The 13,078-nt window shown below is 49.2% G+C and overlaps 1 protein-coding gene across 5 annotated transcripts in view; it reads right to left on the bottom strand.

Moving 5' to 3' along the window:
• Positions 1-12,175, bottom strand: part of UMODL1 (uromodulin like 1) — a 64,979-nt gene extending 52,804 nt beyond the window's left edge. For 3 of the 5 annotated variants that reach the window (XM_066370122.1, XM_066370124.1, XM_066370121.1), the window contains exons 1-4: positions 12,043-12,175; positions 7,966-8,208; positions 2,575-2,736; positions 629-750 (exon numbers count right to left, since the gene is read on the bottom strand). In XM_066370122.1, the coding sequence (XP_066226219.1) occupies positions 629-750; positions 2,575-2,736; positions 7,966-8,208; positions 12,043-12,118 (603 nt within the window). In that variant the 5' untranslated portion in view covers positions 12,119-12,175. The remainder of the gene's footprint in view (positions 1-628; positions 751-2,574; positions 2,737-7,965; positions 8,209-12,042) is intronic. The other 2 variants (XM_066370125.1, XM_066370126.1) reach the window with 2 other exon arrangements.
• Positions 12,176-13,078: the final 903 nt, after the last annotated feature.

Below are 13,078 nucleotides of genomic sequence, written 5' to 3' on the forward strand. Positions count from 1 at the left end.
AAAACACTGGTCAACCCCTGGCCCTTCAGTCCCCACCCTCACAGCTTATGACAGAAAAGTAGATCAGCAATTACAGAGCTGGGTGTCAAGCCATGGTCTTATGTTGCACATCTGATGTTTTTAGCTTCAGTGATCCCTTTTTTCTTTCATATGAATGCTTTCTACTCCAGCCTAATATCTCTTTATGCTCTTTCCATGTACTGTTTAAACCTCACAGCCACTGTCTCCATAGGATTATGACTATTTCTAATCAATGGAAGTGTTCTCTAAGGTACAGAGAGGTTAGGTAACTTGCCCAAGGCCACACAGCTGATGAGTAACAGCAATGGGATTTGAGCCCAGGCCATCTGGCTCCTGAGACATGCTCTCACTGGCCCGTTGGGCCATCTTCCCCTGTCAGCAGTGAGCTCAGAGGAGACAAACCCTCCCCCCGCCCCAGCTGGGGCAGTCAAGGAGAAGCCGTTTTACTGGAGAGTCCAGAGCGAGGTGAGTGTGTGTGCCACCTGTTCTGTGGGGAAGTGACCCAAATCTGGGTCACTCGTGGAACCTCCCTCCCAACTCCCAGTCCCCACCAGGCCCCCATGTGTGCCAGCAGGGGTGCCTGGGGGCTCTCTATCCCGTCACCTACCATAGAGTGCAGCAGCCGCATGTGGTTCAGGAGCCTGGGGTCCACCTGCTGGAGCTCTTGGAAGTTCATTTTCACCAGGACAGTCACGTTGTACCAGGAACTCACCAGGGTCCTCTCTGGAGCTGCAGGAAGGCACATGCAGTTACAGATCCAGGACCAGGTGGGGCAACCAGAGGCCCCGGGGTGAGAAGTGGAACAGGAGGCCTGGAAGGCAGGAGGCTGGCCCTTTGGCTTTTCCCCTCTTACATCAGGGTCTGCAGCCTGGCTGGCGTAGGACACTTCCCCCACCTCCTGTCCCACACTTCTCTTCCATTATCATATATATAACCCTACGTGTACTATTAATAACATACCGTATTTTTCCATGTATAAGACGCACTCTTTTTCTAAAAATTTGGGGTCCAAAAACTGGGTGTGTCTCATTTTATTTTATTTTATTTTTCTTTATTTTATTTTATTTTTGTGGCAGAGACAGAGAGAGTCAGAGAGAGGGACAGATAGGGACAGACAGACAGGAAGGGAGAGAGATGAGAAACATCAATTCTTTCTTGCGACTCCTTAGTTGTTCATTGATTGCTTTCTCATATGTGCCTTGACTGGGGGGCTACTGCAAACCGACTGACCCCTTGCTCGAGCCAAAGACCTTGAGTTCAAGCTGGCAACCTCAGAGTCTCGAACCTGGGTCCTTCACATCCCAGTCCGACACTCTATCCACTGCGCCACCGCCTGGTCAGGCAAAATTGGGTATGTCTTATACAGTGGTTGTGGCATTTCAAATGCCATAGATGGAACTGAGGACGAGGTAATATATGAAGACAATAATAAGTCATCAGACGCAGATGAGGACAAGCTAGTGGATGGGAGTTTTGACAGTGATGAGGAGTTGTATGAATTTTATGATGAATAAAACTTGATTGAGTTCAATAACTTTAAGTGATACTTTTTTTTCAAATTTGGGCCCTCAAATTAAGGTACATCTTATACATGGGAGCATCTTATACATGGGGAAATATGGTATTACTATAGATAATGTATACTAGATAATACTGTCTGCAATATATAGTGTACAAAATATATATACTGTGATGTATATAGCAAAAGAGCATCATTAATATGTGATACGTAATACTTTACATTATTTATACTATACTAATACTAGAATATATAATACACATTGTATATGATTTTTTAAATTGTTTTATTTTTTTATTTTATTTATTCATTTTAGAAAGGAGAGAGAGAGAGAGAGAGAGAGAGAGAGAAGAGAGACAGAGACAGAGAGAGAGAAAGGGGGGAGAAGCAGGAAGCATCAACTCCCATATGTGCCTTGACCAGGGTTTCGAACCAGCAACCTCAGCATTTCCAGGTCGACATTTTATCCACTGCGTCACCACAGGTCAGGCCAATATATGATTTATTTTTCCCTAGCACTGAACCTTCACCAACCTGTTCTGGGAGCAGCCATGGTTAAGACCAGAACCTTCCAAACCAGACAGACAGACGTGCCCTGAAGGCTGAGCTACAGACCTGCCAAGCAGGTGCTGTGAGCAGGATTTTGGGTCCCTGTGGTGTTTCAGGAGCAGCTGCACACTTTCTTACTGTGAGGCAGTCAGCTTCCAATAAGTGCCGCCCAGAGCTCTAGGGCTCCCCAGGTGAACTTGGGACACTTGGGGGAGTCACTGCTCTGCCAGAAATGTCTTCCCCACTCAGAGTGCCTGTGAGCATTCCTCTCTCTCTTAGACATCAGTGGCCAGATTTTGACAGAGGCGTTGCATTGAGCAGAAGTGGGATGTGCCTTGCACACAGCTACAGGCCCCACATGACATCATGACATCAGCTGGTATTCCTGGAAACTGTTCCCCTCTCTGCCTTCACCAGATCAGAGCCAGCCGCAGCCCATCGGCAACTGCCTAACTGGACACCTTTGCTGCAGGGCTCAGTCCTACCTTGGGGTGTGGGAGCCACACAGCGGTGGCCCCATGACAAGGGGCAGCATTTCTGAAGTCCAGGGCAGTCAGCATCCATAATACAGGGCAAGGTGGACACTTCCTGTCCCACCTTAGGGCAGACCCCAGGTCTTGACGCAAACTCCCAGGACCGATTCAGGGCTGGGGAGAAAGCAATGAGCAGTTAATGGTGTTAGCAATAAAAGCTGAGTGAGCTGCTCAGGCATCACACCTGGGTACCTCCTGATACCAATTCTGTCTGCGGTTTGTTTTTGTTTTTTTGTTTGTTTGTTTTTTCAGAGAGAGAGAGAGAGGGATAGACAGGGACAGACAGACAGGAACAGAGAGAGATGAGAAGCATCAATCATCAGTTTTTCATTGCGTGTTGCAACACCTTAGTTGTTCATTGATTGCTTTCCCATATGTGCCTTGACCATGGACCTTCAGCAGACCGAGTAACCCCTTGCTGGAGCCAGCGACCTTTGGTTCAAGCTGGTGGGCTTTTTGCTCAAACCAGATGAGCCCACGCTCAATCTGGCGACCTTGGGGTCTCGAACCTGGGTCCTCTGCATCCCAGTCCGATGCTCTATCCACTGCGCCACCGCCTGGTCAGGCTCTGTCTGCAGTTTGTAGAGGCACACAGGGCATCCACTCAAGGGCCATGGCCAGGTCTAACTAGTGGCATTCTGATGTCTGAAGTCCTGGAGAAGTTGCCACACAAAAACTGGCTTTGGGGCGAGCCACGGAGACAGAAGTGACAGGCTCCCTGTGGGATCACTAACCAAGGACCCAAAGGTTTTTGCTTTCTCCCCCATCATAAAAATCATAGGCCCCAGGGCTAAGGAGGCATGAGACTAAATGTGAGATGGCTTCCAGGACAGAAAAATGACTTCAGGAGAAAGAAAAGTGAAATTCATATGAAGTATTCAGTTGAACTAACAGCAGTGCACCATGTCAGTTCCTGGGGGGAGGGGGGCGGTACACGTGAACCATGGTAACACAAGACACTAACACTAGGGGACACTATTGAAGGGTATGGGAGAACTCTCTCCACCATCTTTGCAACTTGTCTGTCAATCTAAACTATTCTAAACTGAAAGGTTTATTTAAATGAAAAGAAATTACAGACCACCAAGCAAAACCAGCTCCCAAAAATGGCTGTTCACAACAGACATATTTTCAATTTCAAGTTCATCTTGATCTGACCACTACTGGAACTCCAGCCCTTCCTTATCACAGGGCTGGTACTCACTGAGAGCCTAAAAGGACAGTCAACAATTTTAACTTTGTAGACAGTCAGAAATCTCCTTCTCCTTCCATTACCTTAACACAAATAATGAAACAGGACTGCCTAGTGCCTGGCAACCCAATTTAGTCATGGTTCCTGGGGACTAACCACCAGAGATTTCTGTCTGAGCAGCAGCACTCAGGTCTCCTGGACTCAAATGGGATCCTTCTGGAATATCATTCCCACTCTCGCCTCCTCCCCAGATGTCTTCCTTCCCCAAAGAGGCCCTGATCTCAACCTGGGAGGAATGTGGAGTTTGAGGTAGTCTCCAGGTGCAGTGGGGTCCTCTATCATGATGATGGGCTCATGGTGAGGATGGGTTGAGTGGGAACCAGGGTGTCACTGCAGGTGGTGAGCATCAGCTAAGATGCTCACTCAGTTAGTTCTACCCCTGCAACTTGGATCTGAGGGAATAACTCAGCATATGCATAGTGGTGTTTGGACTGTTGGACACTCATCACAGCATTATTTATAATAATGAAAACTTGGAAGCAACTAGATGTTAAATGGTAGGAGATTGCTTCATGCTGATACATCCATATGAGGTAATGCCATGTGGCCATTGAATCATGCTTCAGGACAATTATTTATTGATATGAAACGTAGTCCAGATACATTGCTAAATGGTAAAAGCATGTTACAGAAAAATCTCAAACAGGGTGACCATGCTTTTGCAAAATGTCTGCTCTGAATGAAGATAGAAGAAAATGTTCACTGTTGGCTATGCTTGGGGAGGGGGGTGGCTTATGGATAATGTCTCTGTGTTCTTTTCTATATTTTTGGATTTTCTGCGTGACTTATTTATTAGTTTTTGTAATGCTAGTACAAAGATACATTTAAAGAAAATAATGTATGAGCTATCATTGCATCTCAAATGCTGTATTTTTAGAAATTGAAAGTCATTTAGACTGAAAGGCATCACTTGTGTTCTCATAACGTTCTTCCCTTTTTAGTGGATCGGTTGTTGAATGGGAGGGGAAAGAAGGAAGTTAGTCTGAGGCCTTGCTGCTGCCTAGAGATGAGGGCTCTGAGCTGAGAGCACCAGGCTGTGAACACACAAGTCACCTCACGCCCAGGAAGAGGCCTGGAAGTCCTCCTGTTCTCCCCAAATTCCCAGGCTCTCCCCATAGCTACCACATACAGGGTTTGGCTTCTGCCCTATTCTGTGCAAAACAACTAGCAGGTTGAGGCATCACTTACAGAGAATTCTCTCTTCAGGTTCCAAAAATCCAGCCTGTCACCAGGCTTCTCTAAATGAGCTCTGACCAGTCAAGCCCTGAAGAATCTGTACCAGTGTGGAAAAGGCCATGTTGCCAATACCTGTGGAGTAAATGCTTTCACCATGGGCAGCTCCAGCTGCCCATGCACTGGCCCTGAGCACGGAAGTGGGAAGAATTGCTCAGTGTGTCCGCCTACATCCCCACTCTCCTACTCCAGCCGCATTCCTACTTAACTCCCAGAGCAGCCCTGCTCACTGGACTTTCTAACTAGAATATTCTGACCCTCCCCCCACCAGGTGAATTCCAGATTAAAAGTGCTAACACTTTAGAAGTGGGGTCGATGTCCCATGAGAAACATTTCTTGGCAGCTGGTTTGTTGAGGGGAAAGAAGATGAGCAGCAGGTGGCAGGGAAGGAACACCAACCTCCCTACCTTCCTTTGGGACTTTACTTGTTTAGCTCAGCAGAACAGCAGCCCTTAGAGAAAGGTCAGCCTTTGATGCTGGGGCTGGTGTGGCTTAGCCAATCAATCCTGGGTTCTCCCCTAGGCCACTGGACCTGTGACCTCACTAGCCCCAACAACAACTTGCATGTCTCCGACTGTGTGGCCTTCACAGGTGAAGACAAACAGAGCAGGGCCACACCTTCCTTCTTTCACCGGATTCTAATGCATTGTACCAAGGTGCCACAGGCCCCAAGGTCACCATAAATAATGGGAGCCTCCATCCCCCGGGAAGAGAGGGGCTCCCAGGGCAGGAGCAGCAGCTCAGCTGGTCGCCCCTTTGTGCACATGGCCCTTGAAGACAGGGAGAGCGGAGAGGGGGCTAGTGTCAGAATAGGAAGGGACTCCTTTTACCCAGCACCTGGGCAGGTCCTGCAGGGGACAGCTCCTTCCTTCAAGTGCCCTTTAGAAAAACAACATGAATATACAATGTCACCAAGCCATGGGCCCTGCGGTCAGCCAGCCCTGTCTGGTTTTTATGGGTGGTGGCAGCGTTAGTGATACTGGTATTTTAATATGCAACCCTGAGCCCTCAGGACATCTCTGTGCCTGGCCCTCTAAACGGGGTCTGTAGAAGGTGGCAGGCATCCCTGTCCTCTGGAAGATTCTTCTCTGTTTCCATATTTTCTGCATGGCTCATGTATTTATATGTAAAATTATAGTAAGAAGATAATTTTTAAATAAAATAGTGTAGGAGTTACCATTGTGTTCCTAATGCTGAATTTAAAAAAAATGAACAAGTCATTTAGGCTAAAAGAAATATTACATGTGTCCTCATAACACTCTTTCTATTTTAAATCATTGGTTGTTGAGTTGTTTAGGGGACCTGAGGAAGGCAGGCACAGGATGACTCAGCGAGCCAAGCCCACGCAGCCTTCTGCAGGGTCTGCAGGACACAAGACTGCATCCTGGGCCCCAGGTGTGGGGAGGAGGTCAGTACCCCTGATGTGCAATGTCCACACACCCTAGCCGATGCTGTACTTGCTCGTGCCCCAGGTGTGGGTCACGTGAGATGCCCCTCATGGCTCCCTGACCTGGAACTTTCTGTACTCTGGGGGCAGCCGCCCTCACAGCTTGGGATGACCCTGTTGACATTCATCAGAGTCACATCCTTCTCACTTCTCCTCTATGACAGGGTGGGGACAGGGGGACCATCTGACTGCTCAGAAACTCATCTGAGATCTGGTATTGACTCAAATGTAACAATCACCACTACCCACACACTCACATATGCACTCTTTCCCCTGAATGAGGTCTTCTGGAAAGTTCCCTTCATATCGAGAGGCTGAGCTCTGAACCCTCACACAGCACAACCCACCTGGCCTCAGACACAGGTCTGGCATAGCCACACTGATCACCCTGGTAACCATGCCCAGCATCTTCCAAACCACACTGGAGGAATGACAGGACTTAGGGGCCTCTAAGCAGTTCAGAGGGGTTATGAAGGGGCTTCTTCCATCTCTTTCACATAGTGGAGTTCAGATTAGGATTTCAGATAAAGAAAGCATCCACTGCAACTTTTAAAAAGAAAAGGATGACTGCTAACACAGAAGAGATGACAAAATTGGTTCTCAAACTCAGCCACAGGTTAGTGCTTAGGGAGCTTTAAAATCATCCCAATGCCTGACCCTGGCTAGTTGGCTCAGTGGTAGAACGTCGGTCCACTCTGTGGATGTCCTGGGTTTGATTTCCAGTCAGGGCACACAGGAGGGGTGACCACCTGCTTCTCCATCCTCCCCTTTCTCCCCCTCTTCTCCCCACCCCTGCAGCCATAGCTCAACTGATTCGATGGAGTTGGCCCAGGTGCTAAAAATATCTCAGTTGCCTAGCAATGGAGCAATGCCCCAGATGGGAAGAGCACCCCCCCCCATAGGGAGCTTGCCAGGTAGATGCCAGTTGGGGCACATGTGAAAGTCTGACTCTCTGCCTCCCCTGTTCTCACTTAATTTAAAAAAAAGATCATCCCAATGCCTAACCTATGCCCCGGACCAACTCCATCACAATTTCTGTAGGCAGGACACAGGCATCAGCATTTTCAAAGCTGCCCAGGGGCCTTCAGTGTGCAATCAGGTCTGAAAACCACTGCTCCAGAACAATGGTTCTCAAACTGGGGCCCTCGAGTGAGCAGCACCAGCACCACCTGGGAACTGGTACTTCACCCCTGACCTACTTACTGGAGCCCAGGGGTGGGGCCCATGATCTGTGCTTGGACAAGCCCTCCAGATGCTCCTGATGCTCAAAGTTGAAAACCAGCATTCCAGAAGGATCTACTAAGTTCAGTGCTAAGGGATGTGAATGATGACTATCCCAAGACTCATCAGGATTCCCAGGGAGAAGGAAATGGAGGAGTGTCCTGCAGCCCGCCCGCGGCCCTGGACTCACGTAGGACGCAGTAGAGACCCAGCTGCTCATAGCCCTCGCAGCAGTCGGTCACATTTCTGGATTCAGGGACATCCACTGCCAGGTATCGGGTCTTGTAAATGGTCTTAGGGCACCGCCTCCACGGAATCCAACCGCCACAAGGGGCATAGGTCACATGGGACATCCGGACCGCCTCCACTTTCTGGACATTTTGGGTCATGCTGTAGTTGCACAGCTGGTAGCTCAGCAAGGACAAGCCTTTCTCTGCAAAGGGGGAAGGAGAACAGAGGAACCAAAGAGAGAGCAAGCACCAGAATAAAATTGAAGTCTTCACTTCCGCAGGAGCAAATGAAGCAAGACCCCTGACCCTGTGCAAACCCTCAGAACCTGCCCACCTGCCCGCTGAGAAGTCAGGGCAGCAACATAAGCTGGAAGGGATAAAGCGGAAACAGAGACCTGCCCACGAAGAAACCCGCCTGCACAGAATGTGGACCTGCCACCAGGACACACCACACTGCCCACAACTCCGGGGTGCACAGAGACACAAGGGAGCCAGACTTCCAGGGCTCAGGTCCCCTTTTCTACTCTGTGCTCTGTGATTCTGCCACCAGAGAATCTAGTGCATGTCTCGGTCTCCATGAGCCACATTTTGTCACATGGGAAACGCATCAGTAACAATCCCACAGGAACTGTATCTGAAGGCTTACTACGCACCAGGCTCGGATGACAATGACATCCCTTTATGAAATGATATAGAACACAAACAAACAAAAATCTTAAGCAAACGTGAGGGGCCATAGATGGTAAAGTTCAGGCCAAGTGTTAGTCTTCATCAATAAATGAGGGCATAGTGCCCACTGTAGGATGACACTGCGGGTTCCTGTGCCCACGGCCCCTTTATCACCACACTCACTCAGCTCTCTGACCCTGAGGCACCCACTACCATCACCAACCCTGTGCCTCTTTGTCATGGACCCTGTGGCACCTGGGGTATCCAGTCTGCCCGAGGGGCTTCTGTTGTCTCACATTGCAGGGACTGTTACGGGCTGAATTACATCCCCCATCCACCCAAAAGGCGTATGTTGAAGTCCTCACTCTCGGTGTTTTACAATGTGACCTTAACTATCAATAGAAATAGGGGTTTTGCAGATATAATTAGTTAAGATGAGGTTATATTAGAATAAGGTGGCCCCCATCCAATAGGACAGGTATCCTTATACAAGAAGACATTTGGACACAGAGACTGGAATGCACACAGGGAAGCCGTGTAATGATGAAGGCAGAGATTGAGGTGATACTTCTATGAGCCACAGAACCCCTAGGTTGCCAGGAAGCCAGCAGGAGTGGGGGTTGAGGATGGGACAGAGTTTCTCTCATAGCCATCAGGAGGATCCAGCCCTGCTGTCACTTTGATCTCAGAGTCCTGGACTCTAGAACTGAGGGAAGAATCCTGCTATCTAAGCCCCCAGCCTGTGGTACTTTGTCTAGGCAGCTCCCGGGAACCCATGCAGCTAGCACCGAGTCTCTGCACTTGGGGCTCTCAGTGCAGGATGGATACATGGTCTGAACATATCAATACTTCACATTTTCAGATTCTCAATCTCTGAGCTCCACGCTTGATGAAACTGCACAGCCAATGGGGAAGCACCCAATTGCATAGTGTACAACCCTCAGTGAGAAGCTGGGTGTCTGGGGAGGAACTCAGGCTGACAGCAGGAATCATCTTCATCCCCAACACCAGGCAACACCCCTGAAGGCTCCTTTCTTTGGCCTCGCAGCAGAAAGTGAGACTCGGGGAGTCAGTGGTTCCCAGGATAAATGGTCTGAGCCCGTGCTGGTGAGAAAGCCCACAGCCTTACTCTGGGCTGAACACAGTGCTGAAATTCCCCAACCCCAGAACGAGCCCACCCACAGCCATGTGAGCCACTTGGCTGCCTCCCCATCGCCACGGCAGGTGGCAGGGCCTCTGGGAATAGAGACACCTGTTGCCCATCTCCACCTAAGGGGTGGGTTATAATAAGCTTTGGGAAGGAATGGGAAGCCCCTCATTATGTGGGTGAAGCAGGAGAAATCAGCCTCCGAGACCAGGGTTATTTGGTCCGAAGTTTACCAGTGACTTGGATGAAGAACTGGGGACAGTGACCACTGTGAAAGTTTGAGTGATCTGTAATAAGACGTAGTGCAAGGACATCCTGCATGGAGAGTTTGGCACAATGAACCTAGATTTTGTTTTTCACCTAAACCTAAGACGAGATGCCAACCACTAATGAAGGTTACACATCCCTGTCTCTAGAGAGTCACCAGTTCCCATCTGATTGTGACAAGGTCTTAGCTGACCATTAGCACACACACCACACATGCACGCACACACACACACACACACACACACACACACATCTCCTGTGAAACCGCACTTGGGAGCAACTTGTTTTTTTTTTGTTTTTTTTTTATATACTCCCAGAGACTGCTGGGTCATCTCCAAACCTGACTTCTTAGCAGATCCTGCCATTCAGTAAACCCCTTCATGAGCCATCAGCATGGAAGTTGCGGTCCTGGGTTCCAGTCTCAGAGGTGGGACATCTTCACACTCCAAAATCAGCCTGGGCCCTGTTCACACCAGCTTTACAAATACCAGCTGTATGATTCTGAACCTGTTTCAAGCCCTTCCAGTGCCCCAGTCTTGTCATTTGTAAAGTACTAGCTATGGCCTGACCAGGCGGTGGCACAGTGGATAGAGTGTTGGACTGGGATGCAGAGGGCCCAGGTTTGAGACCCCGAGGTCACCTGCTTGAATGCGGGCTCATCTAGCTTGAGCAAAAAGCTCACCAGCTTGGACCCAAGGTCACTGGCTCGAGCAAGAGTTTACTCGGTCTGCTGAAGGCCCGCGTTCAGGGCACATATGAGAAAGCAGTCAATGAACAACTAAGGTGTCGCGATGAAAAAACTGATGATTGATGCTTCTCATCTCTCTCCATTCCTGTCTGTCTATCCCTGTCTATTCCTCACTCTGACTCTCTCTCTGTCCCTGTAAAAAAACAAAACAAAACAAAACAAAAAAAGTACTAGCTGTGCCCTGAGTTGTAGAATTAACTGAAATAATTCCTGTAAAGGCAGTACCCAGTAAGTAAGCTAGACCACATAGAGGAGCGACCCTGAGCTTCTGTTCCCCATGGCCTCATGTGTGCAGCTGGGGTTCACGAGACATCTCCTTTAGCTTCGCGCTAGTTCCACATATTCTGCCACTGAGCTGTGTGGCTCACATGTGACCCATTCCAAAGGAAACATCAAGGGAAAACAATCACAATGGAACCAAAATCCTACTTATGGGTGAAAAAACTTTAAACAGGAACAAAACTGAAGTTAATTACAGGAACAAAATAGATCTGTTTGAGTTCCCAACTGAATAAGATAGCTTTCAGGAGTAAAATGATTCAAAAGTTTTCAGATATCAATCCCAGAATCTGGGGTTTCAGAAATTCAATTTGTTTTTTTGGGGATTTTTTTTTAGCAGCAGACCATGTTCCTCACAAAGGCTTTGGACAGGTACCCTCGATCAGCTCCTCACCCCCCACCCCCACCGGCCACTTTGGTCCTCATTTACCGCAGAGCTCAATTGAGGGACAGATGGACAGAAGCCCACTTCATGATGCTGCCTCCCCATCAGGACTGCCCTGGTGGAAACTCTGCCCTCAGCCACTGTGTGGCCTTGGTCAAATTCCTGACCATGTGGGCCTCCATCTCCTTCTCTGTAAGTTGAGGACACCAGGGTCCGGAGACCTCAATGCTGTGTCTCCTCTCAGTGTGGCCCGTGGGCCGGCACCACCCACACGACCAGCAGAAATGCACAGCTCCAAGCCCCACCCAGACCCAGTGAATTAGATTCTGCATTTGAACCCCACAGACCCCCCAGGTGATTCAGAGGCAAACACGCCACCTCTTTTGTGGTTACAAGAAGGTCTGGTGAAAAGGAACAGATGCTACCTCTCAGAGCAGAAGTGTCCTTGCCTGCCCAGCGTTCAGCAGGGCTGCCATCCTTACCCACCGAGACCTGCTTCCAGGAACCCCCTCTTCCAGCACCACCGAGCCCAGATCCCTCACCTGTGAAGCCGCTGGCCTGGCTGGAGCCGACAGTGCTGAGCAGAGGCAGCAGGGCCAGCCCGAGGGTCCTGAGCATGGCTGGGCAGTGGTGGTGGTTCTGGGCCTCTCCTGAGCAGAAGCACAAAGGGGCCCAGGCTGCCCAGACCAGAGAAAGGGCCCTTCTGTTTCCTGTGCTGCCAACAGTGGCAATGGCTTCAGAGGGAGCGCTCCCAGGGAGCGGTCCCTTATGCTTGCTCATTAATGCCTGCCACTGCCACAACGGTGTCCCCAGGGGCACCTGTGTGTCATAGCACATTCTCACTCCAGGCAGATGGCATCTTTGAGGAAAGGTGAGTACCCAAAAGCCAGGCTACATCGCTGGGTCCCATCTTGCTGTTACGCAGAAAACACATTTCAGGCCCGAATCTGACTCCATCAAATACAAAGTATTCTCTGAACCTTATCAGAGCGAGCTGGCAGGAGAAAACAGCGTCAGATCAAAGTGGTCCATCAGATTCAAAAAAGCATCCTTCCCACAAGTGGACAGTACAGATCAAAAGCCATGAAAATGTCCCTATGGCTTAACCCAATGATCTCGCCTGAGGATCTAGCTGCCTGAGGGCCAGGAAGCTGCAGTCCCAGAGATGTGCGTGACTTGTCAGGATTTAAAATGGAAAAGTATCGAGTCATCGAGTGAGCCATTGCGGGAAAGCGAGAAAGTAAATTACAACAGGGCCTCTGGACATGGCCTCCCACAGATAGGGCAAGCTCAGCTGAAGGCCCTGAGCAGAAGGAAAACAAAACTTCATGGTGCAAAGTCAAAGCAGCAGCTCATACAGCTCTGTCCCCATGAAAGTACGACTCTGTGTGACCGTGGAAACATGGGCACGATCCTGAAAGGGCCACAGGAATAAAAGAACACATAGTGAGGGGTGATAGAATGATGGCTGATTTTTGTTTTATTTTCATGGCCGTTATGTGTATAAAATGAATTTTAAAATTTCGCATGAAATCCTGTCTAATGGGTGCTGTTTCTCCTTCTCCGGATGGATTGTCT

Source organism: Saccopteryx leptura, chromosome 2 (genome assembly GCF_036850995.1).
Source record: "Saccopteryx leptura isolate mSacLep1 chromosome 2, mSacLep1_pri_phased_curated, whole genome shotgun sequence".
In the NCBI taxonomy this organism is placed as follows: Eukaryota; Metazoa; Chordata; class Mammalia; order Chiroptera; family Emballonuridae; genus Saccopteryx; species Saccopteryx leptura.